This window comes from Anabrus simplex, chromosome 1 (genome assembly GCF_040414725.1).
Source record: "Anabrus simplex isolate iqAnaSimp1 chromosome 1, ASM4041472v1, whole genome shotgun sequence".
Classification (NCBI taxonomy): domain Eukaryota; kingdom Metazoa; phylum Arthropoda; class Insecta; order Orthoptera; family Tettigoniidae; genus Anabrus; species Anabrus simplex.
This window is the reverse complement of record NC_090265.1, coordinates 442,579,080-442,604,403: the sequence shown is the minus strand read 5'-3', so window position 1 is coordinate 442,604,403 and position 25,324 is coordinate 442,579,080. Positions and strand designations below refer to the sequence as shown.

The 25,324-nt window shown below is 38.2% G+C and overlaps 1 protein-coding gene across 1 annotated transcript in view; it reads left to right on the top strand.

Moving 5' to 3' along the window:
- The window catches only part of Nct (Nicastrin), a 178,792-nt gene that overhangs the window by 45,124 nt on the left and 108,344 nt on the right, over window positions 1-25,324 (top strand). Inside the window, exon 5 of the mRNA XM_067135186.2 lies at window positions 13,792-13,936. Coding sequence (XP_066991287.1) covers window positions 13,792-13,936 — 145 coding nt within the window. The remainder of the gene's footprint in view (window positions 1-13,791; window positions 13,937-25,324) is intronic.

Here is a 25,324-nt window from a genome sequence, read left to right as displayed (position 1 = left end):
TGCAATCTTACTACTTGTTGTTTAACAATCTGTTTTAATCCATTGTACTTATTTTAGCAGCCTTCTAAGGTTAATTTTGTTAATACTTCCACTATTGTATCTCATCACATTGTATTTTCAAACCATCATTGTTATTTTTAATGTTATTTTACTTCAAATCTCTTCAAGATTTTAAAATTCATTTCATCACTACATGTTATTTAGACGCTTATTTTTAATTTAAGGTTAAGACTATGGCTGATGATGCCTTCAGAGAAGGCGAAACATGTCCCACTATTAGCTAACAAATTTATGTAAATCATCCAAGACGATTTTGTATTGATTAGGTGGTCTAATAAATAACTTAATGTTATTATTTCAATCTGATATCCACACTACGGCTTACTTGTTTGTTATTTTTCAAAATCCAATACTACATGAAAATGTATGTTTAATTTCATTCTGAAAAAATTACAGTAGGGCCTACCGTACTTCTCAATCCCTGACGAACCCCACTTTTTCCTTCAAAAAATTTAAATCAGGCTCAAAAAGTGCTTTGTAAAATCATATGAATGCCTTTGTTGTACAGTACACATTTTTAGACTTATTTTTAGACGCCGAACATTGGCTTTCATTATACTGCATTTTTTGCGGCTGCACAATTATTCTTTATTTCCGCGGGTTTAATGATTAACTTGAAATTGGCATCATAATACTGAAGAGAACCATTGAAAATTTGCCAGCAATACCTATTCCGTGCGTCTCTACAATATGGCGATCCGTCAGGAAAATATTCTTGCTGTCTATAAAACTGTTATGGTACTTTTACTCAGTGTCAGATATAACCAGCTACCACTTCATGCACGTCTCGCTTGCCGGGTTCGGCCAACTTCAGCGGCTAGCGATGTATAAGCCTAATTGCGGACGCTGAAGTTTAACGAACAAGTTTATTGCGCCACGGTATGGCCATTTGACCCTTGCGTTTTTCGTGCACATACCTCATAATTTCATTTTCGACTTCTTTAAAGCGTCCTTGTTGCAGGCCACTGAATGCATTTTTTGTTCAGTACACATTTTTTAGCTATCTTTGTCTTCACGCTGATGCCAAATATTGACTTTACTTAGGCCTATGCCATATTTTCTTGCGGCTGCACAATTATTCTACATTTCCGAATGTTTAATAACAATTAACTTAAAATTGGCATCATAATATCGACGAGAACCCGTTGAAAATTTGCCGGCAATACCTGTTACACGTGTCTTTACGATTATCCATCGCGAAAATATTCCTGCTGACTATAAAACTTAATTTTACTAAGAATCAGGTATAGTAGACGCGTTATAGCTCTGCCACTGAGTAGCCGTGGCATTTCTAAGAATTCGAAGGCTCGCAAGTTTTGATGCCATTTTGCAGATTTGAGAAACTTTTTTGTAGAGGCTAATAGAATGTCATTCTCTCTTCACTATTTCCCGAGATCCAGTTACGTTACACACATGCACCGTACGCGGTTGTCATGGCTAGTGATGTATAATAAAGAGGCGGTCGTTTATTGTCAACGAATTTTGTGTGCGCGTGCAGGGGTAAAAAGAAGCAGCGTGGTTACTGTGGTAGTTGCCAGTGGTATTCACGGTATTACGAAAATCTGTTCTCTTTCAATTCAAATTTTCTTTACGGAACAGCAGTCGATGAGTATTACTAATCGACTCCGACATCACTTTCGAATATCGACGAGAGAACTCGCTAGTGGACATAGCGAGGAAACGATACCGAATATAATCGATTGGATGCAACATAATCGCTGGGGTGTATAAATATCGGTAACGGAAAAATCGCATGCGCTTAATCACTCGTAACAACGGATGCATCAGTGATAGGGCTCTCACTGTAACCGAAGGATAATACACAGTTTAATATAGGAATTTTGAAGGGAGAGTAAAATGTTGGTATAACGGGGATCTCGTTATATGCCGTACTCGCTATAGCAACTTCTACTGTATTAGCTTTTGTTTGGGAGATAGTGCAATCAAATCTGTTGGAACCCCTGAAGATGGTTCTGTGGTTTTTCATTTACTATATGTAAACTATGGGCCTAGTAAATGGTCCTACGAGTGGGATTACAGTTGCTGTGGAAAAGGAGTGTGTATCTTGGAGATATTCTGAGCTGTGTCCTTCCTTATGCTTAGGCAGTTGAGAATATGTCCCTATACCATTAGAGGATAAATTCTTACTGGGATTCCATCTGAGTAAAGCAGCACCCTTCAAAGAAATTTACTGAGCAGCGCACATTCAGAATCTTTTAAGCTATCCATGACTTGTGGGAAAGACTGAGTCTGTCTTCTATTTTACATATCAGAGACTCCTTGGAAATACTCTGTGAATGTAATTTTATTTGATGGTTTAGTACTAACATTAATGGGACTTATAATAGAAAGGAAATGGAACTGGCTGAATCAGCAAAGAGGATGCATCTGCATGTGTTAGTAATTAATGATATTCAGGTAAGAGGAGATAATGAGGAAGAGTAAAGGATAAAGGCAGAGTGTGGGGTGGGATTGTTCATCAGAAACACCATTGCACATAGCAGTAGTTTCTTGTAAAGTGTGTAAATGAGCAAATGATATAGATGTATTTGGCAGTTGCAGGAATTAGGACAAGAATAGTTTGTCTCAGTGCAATCACCCTGTGAGGGAACAGATGAGGATGAAGTAGAGAAGTTTTTATGAAGCACTGAGTGGTATAGTTAGGGTTAATAACGAGGAAAGGATAATGTTAATGGGCGGTTTCTTTGCAAGATTTAGAAATACAGCTGAATGATATGGGAAATTGATGGGTAAATATGGAAAAGAAATGGAAGCTAATAGTAAGCGTTTACTTGATTTTTGTGCTGGTATGGGATTATTGTTGGTTGAGTCATTAGTCCATAGACTGATTTGATGCAGCTCTCCATAACACCCTGACCTGTGCTAATCTTTCATTCCTACATAACTCCTACATCTATTCTAATCTGCTTGTCATATTCGTAGTTTGGTCTACCCCTACCATTCTTACCACCTACACTTCCCTCAGAAATCTGCTGTACAAGTCCTGGATGTTTTAAGATGTGTTTATCATTCTATTTCTTCTGGTCAAATTCGGCCAAATCAATCTCCTCTTACCAATTCAATTCACTATGTCTTCATTTGTGATTCTGTCTACCCATCTCACCTTCAGCATTCTTCTGTAACACCACATTTCAAAAACTTGTATTCTCTTTCTTTCTGAGCTAGTTATCATCCATGTTTCACTTCGATACAATGCCACGCTCCAGACAAAAGTCTTCAAAAACACCTTTTTAATTCTTATCTCAATGTTTGAGGTGAACAGATATCTTTTCTTACCCTGGAACTCTTAACGGGAGTCTCTGACTCACCTCATCATATTTTGTACTGTTTACTCTTTCCTTTTCTTTGCAGGAACTTCTCTTTCTATTTGTGTTCATGAATACCATGTGTTTATAATATAATGGCTTTATTCATTATTTTATTAAGTCATTCTTCATTATTATGCGCTTTATTTTCACATTGTTACCCTGACACCCAGGCTGAGTCTTATGGACTCGCATCTATTGTCTGGCCCATCTACGAGGTGTTTTTTTTTAAGTAAGGGCCATTTTGTTGTAGATATTATTAGTTTGCGTGCGCACGCACGTTGCGAGTGTGTGCGTCGTGTGACGGCACGCCTCGGGAACAACGGTGCTCAGTTGGAGCTCTGTTGCTATCCTGTACGGTTCTTGCCCGCCCCGTGCAAGGTTTGGTCAGTGATACGGTTTTTGTTGGCAAGGAACCTGTCTGCTGCAGACATTCACCGATAGATTTGCGAAGTGTACGGTGCTAATACTATGAGTCAAGGCAAAGTACGTAAGTGGGTATGAGACTTCAAAGATGGCTGTGGCAACGTCCATGATGAGGCACGCTCCGGTCGCCCATCTCTGATCACAGACAATTTGGTGGCTTCAGTTGAAGTGAAGATTCGTGAGGACAGATGCTTCACAATAACAGCTCTCTCAAACGCCTTTCCTGATGTGTCTAGGTCAGTGCCTTTCAAAATTGTTTCCGAAAACCTAAACTTGAGGAAACTGTGCTCCAGTTGGGTCCCTAAAGTCCTTACAGAGGACCATAAAAAAAAAAAAAGTGTTCGATGACGTTTTTGACTTGTTATGCCGAAGAAGGTGACAACATGTTGAGTCAGATCGTAACAGGAGATGAAACTTGGGTTTCGCATATCACGCCCAAATTGAAGCAACAGAGCATGGAATGGAGACACACACATTTGCTTGTAAAGGTGAAGGCCAAACAGACTCTGTCCCAGCGCAAGATCATGGCGTCCGTGTTTTGGAATAGGCATGGTGTTTTGTTGGTCGACTTCATGCAACGAGGAACCACTATCAGTGCAGAAGCATACTGCCGAACCCTGAGAAAGCTACTCAGAGCGATTCAAAACATGCGGCATGCTGACAAAGGGAATTGTCCTTCTTCATGACAATGCAAGTTCTCACACTGCAGCTCAGACTTGAGGTTTATTGCACACTTTTTGGCTGGGAAGTTTTAGACCACCCACCCTACAGCCCTGACCTTGCGCCGAGCGATTACCATCTCAGACATGCCAAGTCTCCCGATTTGAGCTGGGAGACTCCCGATTTTTCATCGTTCCTCCCGATCTCCCGATCGTCGGGTCTGATCTCCCGATTTTCAGAGCAGTATCCATAATTTTCGTATTGTTTTAAACTCCCGCGGATTTCCTCGTTCTATCGATATATGGCTGAGTATGGCTGGTCAATAGTAGTTGTAATAATGATCCCAGATGGCAGTACGGGGTTCGGTGGCCAGTCATGTGCTGCTCTTTGGTCTATAATACAGTCATTCTTTTTGCTTGCAAGCGAGTCAAGCGAGTAACATTCTCTTTGGAGTAACCTAACCTCAGAAGTAGCAGCAAGACCTGCAGAAGTGCTGTTGTGCCTTAATATTTGTTTTGGCCAAAATGTCAAAAAAGAAATATGATGCAGTGTTTAAAAGTGCTTATAGGGAAGAGTTTCATACAGAGAGAGCTGCATGTCCTTGGGAGTTAGTTGCGTCTGTAGTTTCCCGTTGCTTTCAGCCGTGTATCAGTATCAACACAGCTAAGCCATGTTGAGTATTATTACAAGGCCGTATCAGTCAATCATCTAGACTGCCGCCCTTGCAACTACCGAACGGCTGCTACCCCCCTTTTGATGAACAATTTGTTAATTTGGTCTCTCAACAGATACCCATCCGATATGATTGTACCTGCGGCTCGGCTATCTGCATCATTGGAACACGCAAGCCTCTCCACCGCGGCAAGGTCACATGGTTCGCAGAGGAGGGCGTGCACCATATTAGAGTAAATTACTTCGGAAGTAGCGTCTACTAAAGAAGTCCATTCTACAGAAGTAAACTACTACGGTAATTATTTACTCCGGAAGTAACGTCGGAGAGCTGAAGTACAATTTACTCTTTTAGCTACTACTACTACAGAAGTAGCGCTCGTTACTTGCATTACACTAGGCAATGTGAAACAGGTGAAGTGGACGACAACATATGCCTAATGCTATTAAAAAAAAACTATTTAAAATAGTTTATGTTGTGTTCGTGTGTCTTCTTTAAAGAAATCAAAATGGATAAGGTTATGTGCGATAAGAAACAGGGGAAAAACGTAAGCGAAAGAGATAAAGGGTTGTTAGTAGAGATAATGAGGATGTATGCGAAGGATGTAGAATGTAAGAAACACGATGTAAAGATGCTGGATAAAAAAAGAAATGCTTGGAAAGCCGTGACAGAAGAATTCAATGCTTTGAGTGACGGTAAACGCAGTGAAGAACAACTTAAAATTCTGTGGAAGGACTTAAAAGCGAAGGCTAAGAAGCAGAAAGCCACTGACACTCGGGAAAAACAACGCACGTTGATGATATATCAAAAATAATTATTGAAATAATGCCACAGGTTTTCGGTGGTATTAATTCAGTTCATGATGATGATGATGATGATGATGATGATGATGCTGATGATGCGATAGCAGGTAATCACATGGAAGACGACAACAATAATAATAATAACAAGCCTATACACGGAGCTGATGACACGCTGATGATATGTATAATGATAAAGAAGTGGGCCCAACACTACTGTAAATTAGTCTATTATGGCACATAAAAGAACTCCTGGGGAACAAAATTTTGTCACCTGAGGGTCTCCAAAAACCGTAAAAGTCAGTCAAATATGTGGAAAATATCTCATTGAAAATCATCCATAACACGTATTTCAGTATAAAGAATGTGAGGGCATAAGTCACTCCAAATGAGTTTACGTGTCCCATTTATTGCCAAAATGGCTTTCATCAGGTTTATGGAATGTTGATTATTATCGGATGCTACTTAGAATGTACTTAATTGCTATTTTTTTCTTGTTCTTTCCTGTTAAAAATGTTTAAGTCTAGACATTCCAGTGGATCATGACGTTGAAATTTCTATCACTGATACTGCTGGAAGTCCAAAAGTTGGTAAGTGTAAAATTAACTCTTATTCGATAACGAAATATTGTTGAAATTGTTCATAAACCTCTTAAGTGTATGTGCTGACATTCTTATGGCTATGCTGTGGTAAAGACAAATACCGTATTTTGTTGTATTACAGATCTTGGAAGTACTGAGAGAATTAGAAGATGCCCTAGTAGACAGGACAGTGAGATACATAAGCAGCATGAAGAGCTACATAAGATGCGTCTGGACTTCCTTCGCATAGAACACGAAGAGATGATGTCAATAATGAAGAGAAAGAAATGCAAGAGGAAGTACACAAAATTAAAATAAACGTTTTAGAAGTATTAAAGAACAAAATATGCTCAATGCCCGCAGAAAACACGGTCAACTTTGTGACTTACTTAGATCACACGAGTGAAGTATGTGAAGTTGTATCTGAAACAGCAGATTGAAATTTCGAACAATGTGTAAATATTTTCAGCCTATATTGTTTACCAGTTTTGTCAGTAATTTCATATAAAGTATGTTTATTTACAGTTTAAATATTATTACATCATTTAGATCATATTTTAATTAGTTTAATTTAGAGCAAAATGTTCTCATAATACTGTCTTTATTTACAAGGGAACGTGGAAAAATGCATTAGGCCTAACTGGTTTTCTCGTTCATGAAAAGTAATCGTTTATAATAGCTCGCCGAATGGCATTTCCTGCTATATTTTTTTCATGATTCACAAATTGAATGTTTTTGTTGTTATTGAACAAGTCTCTTTCTTCATACATATCGCCTATATCCAGAGCGAAATTGTGGAGGACTGCCGTAGCTACTATTGCATTGCCGCATGCTGTAGGCATGAAGCGCATTTCCTTTTCAAGGATTTGGAATACTTTTTTCCACACTCCAAAAGTGCATTCCACAACATTGCGGGTTTTTGCATGAGCAGTGTTGTACCAGTGTTCAGCGGGTGTATTTGGTTGTAGGAGTGGTGTCATGAGGAATTTTGTCAGGCCATCGGCAAACAATATTCATGATCTTCATACTTGCATCACAAATAACTTTTGTGCTTATAGAAAAATACCCCTTCCGATTTCTGAAAAGTTCGCCGTTGTCACCGGGAGGGTACAAAATGGGAACATGCGTATAATCAATTGCACCCACGATGTTTGGGAAATCTGCCAACGTGAAAAATTTCCTTTTATTTTCAGAACATTCATCGTCATTTGCAGGAATATGTATGTACCTCCCTCTTAACCTCACTATTGCTCTAACCACGCGATGAAAGATACGGCCAGCAGTCGTGCAGTGAATGTTTATTAGATCACCGGCAACTAACTGAAATGTTCCAATACGAAACACTCGCAGGGGACACAACAACTGTAATTTGGGAGATACAGCTGAATTTCTGTCTGAATTTTGTTGTAAATTATCTACAAGTAGATTTAGAAGGAAAGTAAAGGATTCCTTCCTAAGGCCGAAACGTTCCTTAAACTCTCTCTCCGTGTACATATCATTCGGATCTCGCCTTTCACGCACTGTACGCACTATTATATTCCCGTCGTTTTCTTCGTCGAGATCATCAATATAATCCAAGTACTGTAATCCATAACCAAGTTTGAAACGTCTTCCTCTCGTATACAATACGGTATTTAGTCAACAAGTCTGATCCTAGCTTACTCCACGCACGACGTGAGAGTAAATTCTAACCTATATTCGTGCGTTATTTACTTCTTTAGTAATATACTACAATATGGTGCTCATCAACATTTTACTCTTGTAGTAATTTAGTCCAGGAGTATCTCAAAGGACTAAAATACTTCGGAAGTAATTTACTCTCATATGGAAGTCGCCGAATGCTGACTTCAAGAGTACTTTACTACGGAAGTAGAACTTACTCTTGGTTGGTGCACGCCACCCAAAGTGTAATGTTTAAAGTTTGAAAAGAAACCAAAGATCAAAGGAAGAAATATAATCACTAAATTTAAAGTTTTAAATTCATCTTCTGTCTTTCATATATTCACCCATTCATGCCTGCACCTTCTTTCACCTCTGTCCACCACGGTATCCCCGGAACAATAATAATAACAATAATAATAATGACGACGTATGGCCTCCGGAGAGGCCTGGTGCGGGTCTTTTTCTCATAGACGGCCTGTTAGGCAACCTGCATGTCTGTGAAGATGAGGGCCCTACCTAGGATGATTTCTAATGCTGAAAACGCCACACAGACCCAGCCATCGAGCCATTGGAATTAACCAATTAAGGTTAAAATCCCCAACCTGACTGGGAATCAAACCTGGGACCCTCTGAACCGAAGGCCAGTACGCTGACCATTCAGCCAACGAGTCGGACGATAATAATAATAATAATAAAAAATTCATCGGCACTTGGTGGCAGTCTGTGGAGAACATGCACAGTCACGGAAAACAGTTTACAGCTGGCTGAAAGGTTGGAAAACAGGGCACATCGATAGACAAGGGAACCAGTTCTGGAAGGAATGTGACAGTGTCATCACCAGCCAACATTGCCCGGGTCGAACAGGCCATTCAAAAAACAAATGCATCACATTTATGGAAATGGAGGCAGCCACGGGAATTAGCCAAAACACCCTGCAGCGGATCGTGCACAGCCACTTACAGTTGGGGAAGGTATCATCCACGTGGGTGCCTAAACTCATGTCTAAAGACAAAAGGCAGAGGCGTGTGCACAGAACTTTTGCACCGCCATGATCAATATCTAGCAGACTTCATGGCTAGGTTTGTGACTGGTGATGAGACATGGCTCCATTACCATGAGCCACAAACAAAACAACAATCGATGCAATGGAAGCATAGGGGCAGTCCACCACCAAAGAAATGTCGAACAGTGCCATCATTTGGATTTCTGCATGGGTGACGCCTTCTTTCCATAGGAACAAAGTTGTATAGCACTGTCTCTGACGGTTGCTTTCCATGTTGTCTGCTCCTACGTGGACAGTTGTTACGAAATGGCTATGACGAGTGCATTCGTTGGCACCTGTGTGCGTTCTGCTACCAAACGGTGGAACAAGGCACTAGTTACATGTCACCATCTTCAAAAGGGAAATGTGAACCATACCTGGATGTACAAAACATAAGGTGTAAAACAATATAGTACGCCCTTCATATTTATATGGCATGGGGTAACTCTGGCCACTCTTTCGATAATCATAATTCATTACTAAATAACAATTAGAATTATGTTCATATTTAAAAATGAAGAACAAACATGGCAGAAAATTAGAAGGTATATTTCACATTTTCATATAAATATCAAAAAACAAGAAATATCTAGTCAACCCCTGATACAGTGCCCCCCCCAATTGATGTGCCACCCTTGCATTGTGCCAAGAAGTACTTGCAGACAGATCTGCTTGTATGCTCAATACATGAGAAACCTGGTTACTGTGCCTATTTACTTAATGCCAGCATACAGTGAGGGAATGTCATGTAAATGTTACAAAATATGGCTAGTGAGAATTCCTGGAATTGCTATAGAACTGACAACATTGGCTATCAAGGGCAGGTATTCAGTGCTCAGAACCACCTCTTCTACCGCAGGCAGCATAGTAAGCCGTCTGCTCCAAGCTTCAGACTTTCCAAATTCCGTTAGTTGTCAAGGTTATAGGTTTATTTATGATTTGAAATTAGTGAAGGGTTGCAACAATAAACAATAACAGTTTTAAAATAGCACATGAGAGTGGAAGGGGTATTTGCATGTTATTTAAGCAACAATGAACACAAATTCTACTGTACTGTCCAGTGTTCATTCAGTTGTTACAGTACTACAGTGTCATTGGGAATTAAAATGAAGAGAGCAGTCATTTACCTTCACGAGAAACGTGGTGTTTGCGAATACAGTAGACTAAATACAAAGTATGTTACAAGTGTTATTATTGTTTTTTCTTATATCCACCTATTCAATACAAAGAGATCTTTTTTAGAAATTAAATATTATTATAAAATGTTAAGGGACATGTTTCGCCCATATTAAGGGCATCATCAGCCTCAAACTCAAACCTGTATGGTGAAAAATCAGGATCCTGATTGCTCTTACAAGTCATAAAAAGAGGATATCAATGTAGGTGTCTGTCCAAACATAAAAATTATTAGAATGTCCTTGGCTAAAATTGCAGTATCAAGCTGCATGTCAAAAGTTCACACAATTATACTTTCTGGAGTGTTGAGTCAATGCGCCAAAAAATTTTTTTTGTTGGGGGTAGAGCAATAAACAGCTCAATCTTTATAATGAAACAGAATGTGCCTCCTTGAATACTCCTGTTAGAAGATAAGAAAAAGCCAAGCTGATAGACTGTTAAAGATGCCAATTTCGTATGTTGTGATAAGACAACAGCCCTCTTAAGTGGCTGTTCAGCTGCCTATAGTCTATTTAACTGGCTGTTTCATGGGTGGGAGTTGTGTTTGTTAGTTAAGATTAAAATTATACAAATTAAAAGCTGTTCTAAACTAAAACATCTTTGATTTCATTCGTTGTTACTTGCACTGGTTCATTATTAAGTTCGACAGTTTATCGTTAATGCTCTTGCACACTTGTCTTGATGGTATAATGTCCTTCTTTTTCTAGACCTTTCTTACTGTCCGGTGGAGAAGATTATGTAGATTGTTGGTCGAATTGTTCAGTTTTCAATTAGTTGGATAGTTTGGAGTACGACTCCTATCCATTTATTCGTTGTACGAATTTCATTCGGAATCATTAAGTCGGGAAGTTTGGTGTACTACCCCTGTCCAATTCGTTCTTGTTCGATGTTTATGAGTTTGTATCTGTCTCTGCCGTCCTCGACCTTGTCCTCCACCCTCCCTCACCACTTAAGCGTCCCTTACTAACACATTTTAATTTTAATTATGAAATGTTTTATGCTTTTTCACCTAAGCTTTAAACGAAACAGCTGATGTTCTGTAAGTTTTTAATGACAAAAATTTAGCCGAAGGCTAAATAATAAAAAAGTATCGATCAGGTGGAACCTTTTACTTAATTGTTATCTTGATTACAGTATCGATACGGAATGAAGTGGATAGTATGTAATACAGTAGACTAGTCGGTAGGCTATCCCATCCCACTTTTCATTACTTTGGAGAAATTCTGTTAGCCAGAGGTGTATAGATAACATTGTGAATGAAAAAGGTAAGGGACATGAACATTTTTCTGCTATAGCAACACACCTTAGGCCTGCATCATCTGAAGAGCTGGAGGATGCCTTAACGCTGTGGATAAGCCAGGTTAATGCAAATCATGAAACAGTGACTGATGCTGTAATTATTGAAAAGGCAAAGGTGACAATGGGAATGAAGGAATTTCAGTACAGTAATGGATAGTTGGCACGTTTTAAACAGAGGTGTGGCCTATTGCATTACACTAGGCAATATGAAACAGGTGAAGTGGACGACAACATAATGCCTAATGCTATTAAAAAAAACTATTTAAAATGGTTTATGTTGGGTCTACCTTGTCAATACACTTTTTATAATTGAGAATTATTTATTCATACATGTTTCAGGAACATTGTGCATTCCCTTCATTAGTCAAGTCCAATCAACAAATATTCGTTTGAAAATGTTTACAACATCGACGAAAGTGGTTTATTTTTAGAATGCAGCCTGATAAGACAATTTTTTTTGCAAAGGTAGGATTATTCTAGCTTTTTGCACAAATGCTGATGGCAGTGACAAAAGAAAATTAACTGTCATTCGGAAAGCTGCTTGGCTACGATGCTTCAACGGTTTTAATCCTAATCTATATGTCGTCTACCATTACAACAAATATGCATGGATGACTGCAATTGAATTTATGACCTGGTTACAGGATTTCAGTGAAGCCCGGAAGGGGGCAAAGAGGCAAGTCTTACTTATCCTTGATAACACAACTTGTCACAAGACAGAGCCAGTCAGCAATGTAACAATTGAATTCATACCACCTAACTTACAGCATTCCTTCATCGTCTAGCTGCTGAAGTCATGAAATGCTTTAAAGCACATTACTGCTGCCATCACATCAAATATATTATAGAGTGCATTAATAATGATGTACCAATCAATCTGTCAGTTAAAGAGGTGCTCTTCATTATACGGCATTCGCGGGATGAAGTTATCATAACAACAATTATGAACTGTTAGAGCCACACAGGTTTAATCCCGCCTCAGGAGAGTTCCTTAGATGACGATGCTGAGGAAGAACTCAGAATTGTGTTAAGACTTTGAAACCTGTGTCCCTTTTAAATACCCTTTTACAATGGAAGAATTCTTATCTATAGACAATCAGTTGTCTATCTTCATGGAAATGAGCAATGAAGTCATACTGAAGACTGCACAGCATGATGAGGATTCAGACTCGGAAGATGAAGCTGATTGTAATGACTTGTCAGTTCCTTCAAGTACAGAAGCTAAGGAAAGTTTAAAGAAAATAATGGGTGTATTTAGAGAAATATTCCAGTGATTGTGCTGTGATTCATCACCTGATTACTATGACTGATGCAGCTGAACAGTTAAATGAAAAAATAAGAATAAGTAGAAGAGGAAGAAGAAGAAAAACACATATTTCTTGTGCAAGGACTAAAATTTAAAAAAGCATTAACAGTGCAACTTTGTTTTACCATGTTACCATAATAGGAAAAAGTTTTAGTGTATTATCCTCTTACTTAGCAAAATAATAACATTTTCCTGCAATAAAATCTCTATTATTTTTTAACAATAGATTTTACGTAGAGATATCTATCGTCACACTTACAATTTGCTTTAGTACCACCCTTGCTTTATGCCATAAAATATTATGTAATGGATGATGGCACTGTATCGGGGGTTAACTGTATTTAAAAACTGCTGGACAAACATTCCGTAGTGTGTACGTTACACATCAATACAAAGCACAGACGAATGAAAAGCGAGCAGCGGAAATAAGGTAACAGGTGGAACTGGACAATTTACTAATCAGAGTGCTCAGGGAAGTTTGTTTATTTATACATGTCTCTTGGTTTAAACTTCTTGCTTACAATATTTCCCTTTATGTATGCCCTCTTCTACTTTTCTGTTACATTCCATAAGCCTCGCAATGTTTCTTCTCTAATATTGTTTAATATCACGTTATTACGTACTTCGCATTGTATATAAGACATTATTAGAATATTTTTTTGTAGATTTGATTAGACATATATGCATGTATTCATCATATTGTATATCGGTATAGCTTCAAATGTTATAGCATTTAATTTGTAACTGTTGGTGGAAAATCTTAAATGAAGGAACATGTTGCAGTGTTATGCTGACTTCAACTCTGAGAGAAGGAACCAGCGGCATGATCGCTCCCTTTGTGCTGTGGAAATGAGCTCATTTATGTTGGCTACAGTGAACTCAGCTACATGCATACGTAGGAGTTCCATGATTACAAACTTCAATCCCAGTAAGGCAATAATGTTAGAACCACATTTTTATTTTTACTATTCTAAATAGTTTTGTGCAGTGTTCTTGTTAGTGTACTCGTGTATTGTGTGCCTTCCCTTTTCCCTTGTGATTTTCAGTATGTTGCAAAGGATCATCAGAAGTATTCTCCTTGGGTGGCATGTAGTGAGAGAAATGCCAGGAGGTTCTTCTCTACCTTGACCACACACAGCAAAGTTTACTACTTTCCTAGTTCTGACCCTTTCCTGTCCCAACATTGCCAAAAATCTTAAGAAGTTAGGGTGACATTAACAAGATTTAGTAAAAAGGGAAAATAAAACTGACATAGGATGTCCCACATAGACAGTATGTGTCTACCAGGTCCTATCATTGTGAGAAATCTGACTGGATTACGATTGGGCAAAGTGAATAAAACAGTGGTACAGGTAGTCCTCGTTATACGCGATAGTCATGTACTGTGGAATTGCCGCGCATGCCGAAGTCCGCGTAAATTGAGTCATTTTGCATGTAAAATATAAGGTTAGGTTTCAGTTTATTCACATATTAAGTTTAAAATAGCAGAGATTCTTAGTATAATCACTATCATGTTTCTGAAACAAATTTTAATGCAAACTTTATACACTTATTTATTTATTTATTTATTTATTTATTTATTTGCTATTTGCTTTACGTCGCACCGACACAGATAGGTCTTATGGCGACGATGGAATAGGAAAGGCCTTGGAATGGGAAGGAAGCGGCCATGGCCTTAATTTAGGTACAGCCCCGGCATTTGCCTGGTGTGAAAATGGGAAACCACGGAAAACCATCTTCAGAGCTGCCGACAGTGGGGTTCGAACCCGCCATCTCCTGATTGCTGTATACTGGCCGCACTTGAGCGACTGCAGCTATCAAGCTCGGTCGGTACTTAAAATATTAACACAAACACTCAATAATAAACTAAACTCTGCATACAAGCTCTTGGGTTTAGCTTGAATAGCAGCTCCAGAGAGAGGCATGTGGTGTTCATTGTGATGCTCATTCCATTCCATTCCATTCTTTCAATCATTACTGAGCGAGATTTGGTCACTCTAGTCACACTTAAGTTAGTAGAAGATTAAGCAGTTTTTCAAATTGATTCCGCATTGTCACAGATAGTTCTCACAAACGCACACTGAATGTCAACGATATGCTCAATTTTCCATAACGATCCAAAACTTCTAACTTTATTTCTAATGAAATCAACTTTGGTACATGCTTCTTTCCTTCGACAGGCACACTTTCTTTGCTTTTACCTGGTGTTTTAAATACAAAACCTATAAAGTGCAACTTCACAGTTCTACTGACCGGAACTGACGATTTACGTCTCGACAAACATGGCAGAAGATGTGCATAGAGATGCACTTGCAGCGTTTAACCTTGGCGCGCGACATAGTGTACGTTAGAGTTTGGCACGCATGTCTGTATTAGCTGGGTTGAGTGTCTCAGATGGTAGAGATGCTAACATTCTGACCCAATATTGGCAGTTTAACTAATAAAAATACATTTTTTTAAAAAACTTTTCTGCCGTGTTTCCCTCACTCTGATGGCATTACAGCTTCCACATACTGTTAACAGATGGCAGCACTAGGCTTAAAACCGAAATCGCGGATAACGAATCCGCGTATATCGGGGTTTACCTGTATTTGCTACTTCTAGCCTGTTTCTGAGAATTTACTTGCTTTCATGTGAATAAAGATTACAGTTATTTACTACATCTAGTAACTACCTGAGTTTTTCCAGTCGCATAATAATTACTTAAAATTAAATTAAATAAAAACTAGAAACTACTACTTTGAGGTAGTCTCTTTGTGAATATTTTGAAGTCTACTGGAGACTAGCTTGTTTTCTGATCAATTGCAGCTATGGCTATGGTCATGAACGTTCACAAGCTAAAATTGTATCCTCAGTGAAGAGAAATGAAGCTATCCAGGTATCCTCAGTGAAGAGAAATGAAGCTATCCAGGTGCACGGAACTCTTATGATTGGAAAATGGAACTATCGATTTCTTAACTGCTGATTTCTCACCAGAAAACAACGGAGTAGCTGAGGTTTCTATACCAAAATAAAGGCTTTCTGAAATCTTACAATGCACAGGATTTTAATAATTTATCAGTTCCAGCAATTTCTTCTCCCATATATTTAATTTCACCGGTGTGTTCCTTGTTACCTTCAAATCTGTTTCCTTCTTTATTGATATTACCATATTATTGAGTAATTCAATCTGTTGAGATACAGTTACTTGCCTACCACTCATGTTAGAATAATCCTGTATCATATTTTTCCAACACTTTGATTGTAGCTGATAATATAGATTTTTTTCATAAAAATAGTGTTTTATGGATATTAAGAGTAAATCTGTCAGGTTGAAAAAGGGCACATGCCACCTCTGAAGTTGTGTGATTTTGGTACAGGAAGACAGCTGATGCCATCTAGTATCATCAGTAGGAACTTGTATCACAATGGCATGTGTCCATTCTTTGAAAGAGAGCATTATATATTTGCTATTATTCATCTCGAAACACATTCCTAGTGGAAAAGAGGCCCATGCCATTAGTTTCTTTGTGTCTTATGAGTCGATACTTCTCATTGGTCGGCTTGGTTTTTGATAACAAATCAGAAAGTGTTTCTCAAATGCTGTTTATAAGTTTCCAAGATGGTAGCAATAGGTGCTCCTATTAATGTCCTTCAAGAAGAAAATGCAACAGTACATGTAAAAGAAAAAAAAAAGGCTTCGTAATGAAAATGGCCGGACAGATAATTAAAAGAAGAGGTTAGGAAACAGAGGGAAAGAATATAAATCTCGAAACAATAAGATTGTGCGTGGGAAAGTCCATGCTGCAAAACAAGTTTCTGTATGTACTCAACATTGAATAAAGAACAGGAGGAGATATTCATTGAGTTTTATAAGTTGGAAGATTATAATAAGCAAAATGCTTATTTATTTGGATTATTGCGGCCTAGTAAGTGCAAAAAACAGTATCCAAAGAAAAGGAAGGTTCCAACAGTAAGCCAGAGAAAGATTTCTTTCAGGTATTTTATTCGTGGCACTTCAGTTAGTGACGTTGAAGTGTGTAGGGCTGCATTTCTAGCACTCCATGCCATTTGTGTTAAACGTTTGAGGACTGTTCGCAACAATGAGGAATGTGACACTGAGAGTCATGAATCTACATCACATGTATCTGTACATACACCTAGAGAGGATAGAAGAGTCAAGCATGTTAACAGACCTCATGCCATTGATAACGAGAGAAAAAATAAGGTTAGAAATCACATAAAAATGTTTCCAAGGTACAAATCTCATTACAGTAGAATGCAGAATCCAAACAAGTCCTACATAACCTCTGTTCATTTGATTGTTGAAATTATCGTTTGTACTGTGAAGAACTTACAAATACAGATGAAGCCCTAATGAAACAACATTTGTATGAAACCATTTTCAACACGGAATATAATATTGGTTTTCAGTTGCCTTCGAGTGATACATGTCGTATTTGTAATTCTGATAAGGCAGGTAATAACACAGAATCCACAGACATCAACCTACACCTTGAGAAAGCTGAAACTGCATATAGTGCTCTCAAACGTAATGCAAATGAGCAAATGAGTCAAAACAGAATGATAGTGATACACTAGTTTTGTACATGGACTTGCAACAAGTATTGCCAACACCCTATTTTTAGACTGAAACATTTTTATAAGAGACAATTTTGGAGATATAATTTCTGTATTCACCGTTGTAGTGATGAGCAGGCAGTGATGTGTGTCTTATCTGAGGATGTTAGATCTAGAGGGGCTGATGAAGTAGCAAGCTGCGTTGTAAAGGCTTTGGATATAGTGAAAGAGGAACGTTATCGAAGGCTCATCATTTATTCAGATTCGTGTTTTGGACAAAATAAAAACTATATTGTTCTAGGGCTGTGGTTGTACATTCTAGATAAACAATTTTTTGATGTTGTTCGGCACAAATTTATTCTCTCTGGTCACACGTTCCTGCCATACAACAGGGATTTTGGAGTTTTGAGAAGCTGAAAAGAAAGACACAGGCTGTGTACACCCCAGCAAAATGGGCTGAACTTATAAGAAAAAGCAAGCAAAAGAACCCATTCATTGTTGTTAAAATGAAGAAAGAGGACTTTGTGTCTTTGTCTTCTATAATGAACAGCATCATCAAACTAATGTTACTGTTGACACACATTCTGCAGACATCAGAAAAGCAATGGTATTTATATTAGTGAGTGGTGAGCATTCTGTATATATCAAACTGAGAAGCCTGTGGGAGTTTGTTTACGAAAGTGTTTTGGATGATTTACAAAGCTTGCAGACTGTCAGTTAGTTTTTAATATCCAAATGGACGTCAAATTAAGGCAGCGAAGTTCAAGGACCTTCGAAGCTTACTTCAGTTTTTGCCTCCAATATATTCAAATTTTTATCAATCATTGATAAGTGATGGTAGTGAAAATCCAGTGGAACTGGAAAACATTGATGAAGTGCAATGTAATGTGACTACATGTCCAGGATTTCTTTTCATTATTGTAATATAACTTTAATATTGTAATAAATATGCTTAATATTTAATAGTATTTGTAAAACACCATCTAGTTACTGTAACAACTGTTAGTAGAACAGCAGGAGTTCAAACTACTATCCAAAATCAGATTTTCTTAATTCCTTTTTCCTATCAAAACACAGTCTGGTGGCATGTGCCTCTTTTCTACTGGGCCCCTCATTTATAAACAGGCCAAGGCACCAGATTTTTGGGGGAGGAAGCAAAGTTCATCAAAACATAAGCATTTATTATTGCTGTACTATAAAGGAAGAGTATTTTAATGTTAATTTATTTACTTTTTAATTTAAATTGAATAGTTACTGCATTTTATCAATAAACAATAATTATCACTTTAGGATCACTTTAGTCAGTCCATCGTTCAGGTCTCTTTGAAGGGATTGTTCGGGCTTTGCGGTCCACCCAGTACTTCTTCAAACACTCCAATCTTCGTGCTCTTTCTTCAGTTGAAAATATGCATGTTGTTGGTTGTTTCGTGTAAGGGTATAGCGGAGGTTTGTATTCTAGAGTTTTGTATTCAATTTTATCTTACTTATGGTGTCTTCTGTTGTAAGGCCTATTTCCTTCAGATCCTCCCTTACTTCTGATCCATTTACATCCTGTTGTGGTATTTTTTGAGACGAGATTGTGTTGTACTTGTTGTTTCAGAAGTCTCGAATCCTGCAACCTCATGATATGTCCAAAGAATCCCAGTCTCCTCTTACGCATAGTATCTGTAATAGGTTCTAGCTCTTTCCTACACGACTTTGTTAGGTATTATCCACCACTGTCCATCTCTCTGATATTTTTTGTTGATGCAGGTTCTTCCAATCCTCCTTTCAATTTTCTGAAGTCTGTCAGTCTTTGATTGTTTATTCAGGTGAAAAAGTGTTTCTGCTGCATATGTAGCTTCCAGTTTTATAACTGTGTTGTAGTGTTTTATTTTTGCATTTACTGATAGACATTTCTTTTTGTAGATATCCCATGTTATTTTTTGTGCTTTAGCTAATCTATTTGTTCTTGTTTGGATTGGGATTTTTTCATTTAGGTTGTGTTATTACTTCTCCAAGATATTTAAATTGAGTTACTATTTTGATTTTATTACCATTTATGGTAACTTCTTTTAGTTGTGTTGGTTTTTGGGGCATAATTACTATTTTTTCAAATGATATTTTGAGGCCAGTTTTATTTGCAATGTTTTGAAGTTCTGATATCTGGGTTTTTGCTTCTTTTATGTCCACTGCTAGTAATGCTAAATCGTCAGCGAAACTCAGGTACTTTGTTTTGATTTTTTGGCCAGTCTTTATTTTTGGGGGACATTTCCTAAACCATTCCCTCATTACCATTTCTAGAGCACAATTAAATAATAGTGGTGAGGGCACATCTCCCTGCCATAGTCCAGTTTTAATTTCAAATGTCTCTGATGTATCACCCCTAAACTTCACTTTTGATTTGGTGTTAGTGAGAGTCAGTTTCATCATGTTTATTAATTAGGGTGTAGTCTAAGGTGTCTTAAAATTTTAAACAGATTCTCTAAGGATGCAATCATAAGCTTTCGTGAAATCTACAAATATTATCACCATATCTCTGTTTCTTCTCCTGTTATAGTCCATTATCAACTTAAGACTCGTGATCTGATCAGGACAGCTCCTCCAGGATCTGAAATCTCCTTGATATTCTCCTAGTTCTTTCTCAAGTTGTAAACTTGATGATTATTGAAAATATTTTGTATGTTATGTCCGGGAGCGAGATTCCCCTGTAGTTATTAGGGTCGGTTTTGTCTCCTTTTTTGTGCAGTGGGTGAATGAGAGCTGTTGTCCAGTGTTCTGGTAGTTCTTCTATAATCCAGATAGAGACAAGTTGTTGATGGAGGACAACTTTTGCTGATCTTCCTGCATATTTCCACATTTCCGCAAAGGTCTCATCTTCTCGTGGCACTTTGTAGTTTTTTAATTTATTCATTGCTTGGTAGACTTCTTTTATTGTGGGGGGGATTGATGTTCTCTGGTGGTGTTTTTTTAATCAGGGTGTTGGTGTCCAAATGAAGGAGTTCTGTAGGTTCCTCACAATTTAAAAGCTTGTTGAAATATTTAACCAGAATTTCTGTATTGTCTTTATTGTCATGAGCCAGCGTACCATTTTCATCCTTCATCAGTAGGGTCGGGGGTTCACATTTTTGGAACTGTTTTCTGAAGGTTTTGTAGTAGTCCCTTGAATGAGTTTTATTGAATTGTTCTTCAGTTAACTGCAGTGTGTCCTTATGATGCAGTCTTTTTATTCTTCTTAAGACTTGGGTAGTTTCTTTTCTCTGTTTTACTAGATTTTGATAGGATATTTCTGTTTTTTTGGAACTGATGTAATAACAATGCCTGATGTCTTTTTTTTTTTTTTTTTTGGGTAGGGGCTTTACGTCGCACCGACACAGATAGGTCTTATGGCGACGATGGGATAGGAAAGGCCTAGGAGTTGGAAGGAAGCGGCCGTGGCCTTAATTAAGGTACAGCCCCAGCATTTGCCTGGTGTGAAAATGGGAAACCACGGAAAACCATTTTCAGGGCTGCCGATAGTGGGATTCGAACCTACTATCTCCCGGATGCAAGCTCACAGCCGCGCGCCTCTACGCGCACGGCCAACTCGCCCGGTTGATGTCTTTTCTCCAATGTTTCATCACATTCACTGTTCCACCATTGGTGTTTTTTACGTGGTTTAATTGGAGCCAGGTCTTCTGCAATTTGTTTAAGGTTGTGTACTAAGTCTTCAAGTTTATCTGTGATTTTTATTTTTTCAGTTGCTTTCTGGCAATTTTTGTTGTTGATTAACTGGGTATGATCTATTTTTCTTTTAGTTTTAGGGGCTTGCTTTTGTTGTCTCCTCTGGGGAGTGAGTTTAATTTTAATTTTAACTATGAAGTGATCTGAACCTGAGTCTATTCCTCAGAGGACTTTGACGTTATAGATTCTCTTTGTGGTGGTATTTATCCATGCAGATGTGATCCAGTTGCCATTCTCCTTTAGTGTAGTCAGGGTATTTCCATGTTTTGAGTTTTTGAGGTTTCTTCTTAAAACATGTAGATTTTGAGATTAAGTTATGGTTTCTACACAGGTCAAATAGTCTCTCTCCATTTTTATTTGTTTTCTTATGTGCTGGCCATTTTTTGATGATGTCACAGTTGCCTACGATAGTTCCAGAGCACACTGATCTGGTCTGTATCATGTGGTAAGAGTTCCAGCTCAGGGTTATGAGTGAAGACCTCAAGGGAATCTACAGTAAAGATGATGAACTTTGGAATGATGTAGATTGCAAAAGAGGCAGCCCAGTACGTAGGGATTAGTATGAGTACTAAGTTTATTCATCAGCAGGTTTTGTTCATGTTAGGGACAGCTGCAAGGGTGTGTGTTCCCCATGTAACGGGCGGTCTGAATAATTGCTGGCAGTAGCTCTAAAATGCCTTTGGGAGTGGCAACCCGATTGTAACAATAGCCTGAAAATGAGTGATGGTAAATACCAGCCTCGGGAAAGATAGGCCGTACCCTTCAGGCGACGCACAGTTCTTTTGCTGGGGGAGCTGTGATAAGTGGGTGCCCAGCAACCAGTATTATGAAGGTGAGAATAATTAAAGTTATGATCCTGACAGGAAAGTCAGAAGAGTTGATTGACTTTATGGAGAAAGAGAATATTGCAATGATGGGACTGAGTGAGGTCAACTTGAAGGGAAAGTGAGTGAAGAAGATGAGTAGAAGATACACCCTATACTGGAGTGGAGGAGGTGAGGCAAAGTAGGAGTGATTTTAACAAAACCCTGGATGAATATGTGGATAAGGTAGACTATGTTAGTGATAGAATAATCAGAGTATGATTGAGGACGGAAGGAGTGAATGACATCATCCAAGTTTATGCACCCCAAAGTGGACACAGTGAGGAAATTATAGAGGAATTCTTGGAGACACTCGAGGAACTAATCATCGTTGTGGAAGTGATAGTTGTGGGAGACCTCAATGTGCAGGTTGGAAATGACAGAATTGGGAAAGAAGAAGCGATTGGTCCTTTTGGATATTGATAAAGAAACTGCAAGGGAGATACGATTTTTGTGAGAGAAGTGGAATGATTGTAGGTAACACTTGGTTTAAAAAGAAGAATAGAAGAAAAATTAAACTAGATATGGCCGGGGTGAACAGAGGACAAAAACAGTTATTGATTATATTTTTGTTGAGAAAACAAACTGTAAACAGTTAATGGATGTAACAGCACTACCAGAGGAGGCATTCGATCAAGACCACAGAGCAGTGGTAGCAAAATTGAAAATGGGTAAAATTGTGAGAGTGAAAGAAATAACAACATAAAAGTATGGAAATTAAATGATAAAGGAACTCAGGAGAAATTTCATTAGGAATTAAAACAACACATCCCTATATCAGAAATGGAAAGTGTAAAAGAAGAATGGACCAAATTTAAAAACACTTTTCTAAGCTGTGCAGAGAAGATTTGTGACAGAACTTCGCTGAGAGTGAAGGAAAAGGAGACACCTTGGTGGAATGGAAAGGTGAAGGAGGTTGTTGAACAAAAGAAGAAGGTATAGCAAGAATGCAATATACATGGGAAAGAAGGAATTAAGTAAGAAAGATTAAGTATCAGGAAATTAAAAGTAAGTCTAAAAAAAAGTGGTAAATGAGGAAAAGAAAAATGTTGAGAGAGATTCACACAAAAGTTGGGAAAGGATGTAAATGGTGGAGAAAGGATGTTGTATGGATTGATTAAAAAAAAAAACAAAGCAAGTGAAGGAAGGGAGTGGAAATGTAATTACAGACCCAGAAGAGAGAAAGAATAGGTGGAAAGATTACTTTGATAAATTCCTGACTGTAAGAAATGCTGCAGAAGAGAGTGTAGTGGTAAATGAGGATGGTCCAGAAACAGAGTAATATTGCGACAGCGGAGGTGGAAATTGCTGTTGAACAAATGAAAATGGGAAGAGCAGCAGGGATGGATGAAATATGTGTGGAAATGATGAAGGCAGTAGGACCTATTGGTCTACATTGGGTATATAGGCTGCTAAGGTGTATATGGAGGAAAAAGCAAGTACCTGATGATTTAAGAAAGATGACAGGATGGTATGTGACAATTATTGAGGAATTACACTGTTGTCACAAGTAGCCAAAATCTTGGAGAGAATAATAGAGAGGAGGATGAGAGGAAGGTTGGAAAGAAATTTAGAAGAACAGTAGTATGGCTTTTGACAGGACAGGTCAATGATAGATCCGATATTTACCATGAGATTATTGCTGGAAAAACAGTGAGAATATGGAAAAGATTTGGTGATGGTATTCCTTGATCAAGTGAAAGCGTATGATAGTGTTAATAAAGAAAAGGTGTGGGAAACCCTGGAAAACGATGGTGAGAGCATTCAAGGGAATTAGTGAAAGCCATGTATAAAAACTGTTCCAGGTGTGTCCAGACTCTAGTGAGGAGAACAGATTGGTTTAGAAACCAAACTGTACTAAGACAGGGAAGTGTGTTGTCTCCACTTATATTTATAATGGTTATGGATGAAATTCTAAAGTAAACAAAGGCAACGAATAAAGGGGATATGAAAATGTTGTCTGCAGATGACATAGTGATCTGGGGAGTCAACAAGACAGAAGTGCTAATCCAACTAGAGGCTTTAAATGACAATATTGAGAAATCATCATCATCATCATCATTTCCCATTATCCAGTTGTAGCCGGGTAGGGGCAAATATGGTTCCTCTCCACTTTCTTCGGTCTTTCCACCATTCCTCCCCCAACATTGTCCCAGTCCAGGTTTCTTTCTCTAATACAGCGTTGGATTGTGTCCTTCCATCTCAGTCGTGGTTGTCTCTGGCATCTCCTTCCTTGCATTTGCATTTCCATCACTTTTCTTTTTTTGTTGCATTCTTTCATAACTCATTCACTTTATGTGCCCAAACCATCTTAGTCGGCTCTTCTCTGTTCTGTCATTCATTTTTTCCCACTCCAATTTCTTCCTGGATTTTCTCATTCCTTATTTTGCCCCTTCTATTCTTCTGTATCATACTCCTCAAGAACTTCATTTCGGCTGCCTGTATTCGACTCTATCCTTCTTTGTCATTGTCCAAGTCTCTGCTCCGTAAGTTGTTACGGGTACATAATACATCTTGTACATAGTCTCCTTTGCTTCCGTTGGCACATCTTCGTCCCATAACATGTTTCTTACAATATGATAAAAAGAGCTTCCAACTTGAATCCTCTTACTAATTTCAGCATCCAGTCGAGCATTCTCCATTAACGCTTTCGCTGCGGAAATCAACTTTTGTCGACCTACTTCCCTATATGTAATAGACTTCCCTATAGCATTTGCTGCGGTAATCGACTTATATCGACTTGGTACTTTCCTGCTATAGTTTCCGCGCGCTTCTTTAATAAAGGCGCATTTAATAATACAAACATCTATAGTCATGTATTGACTATGTACTAAGCATTGTTTGAAAACTTTGCCACAAATACTGGACCTATTTTTATTTGTTCTTTCACCCGCCTACCCGCCAACATTCCTGTCAGCTGTCTGGCCGATAGCAGGCTTCACTCAGCAGCTATGAGTGCGTGGAACAACATTAGTAATGACAGTGAAGAAATCTTCAATTTTTTAGTGGCCGATTCTAATTCAGACTGTTCAGTAAATTTGGACAATGAAACAAGTGGTGATGTGCATAGTTATTTTTCGGAAGAAAGTGCCAACGAGGAAGATCTTCATTTTGTATCGGACTAGTGGGATATAAGTGATGACATCGAAACTGCACTAATGAATGGAAAAATATTGTACAATAAGCTTCAA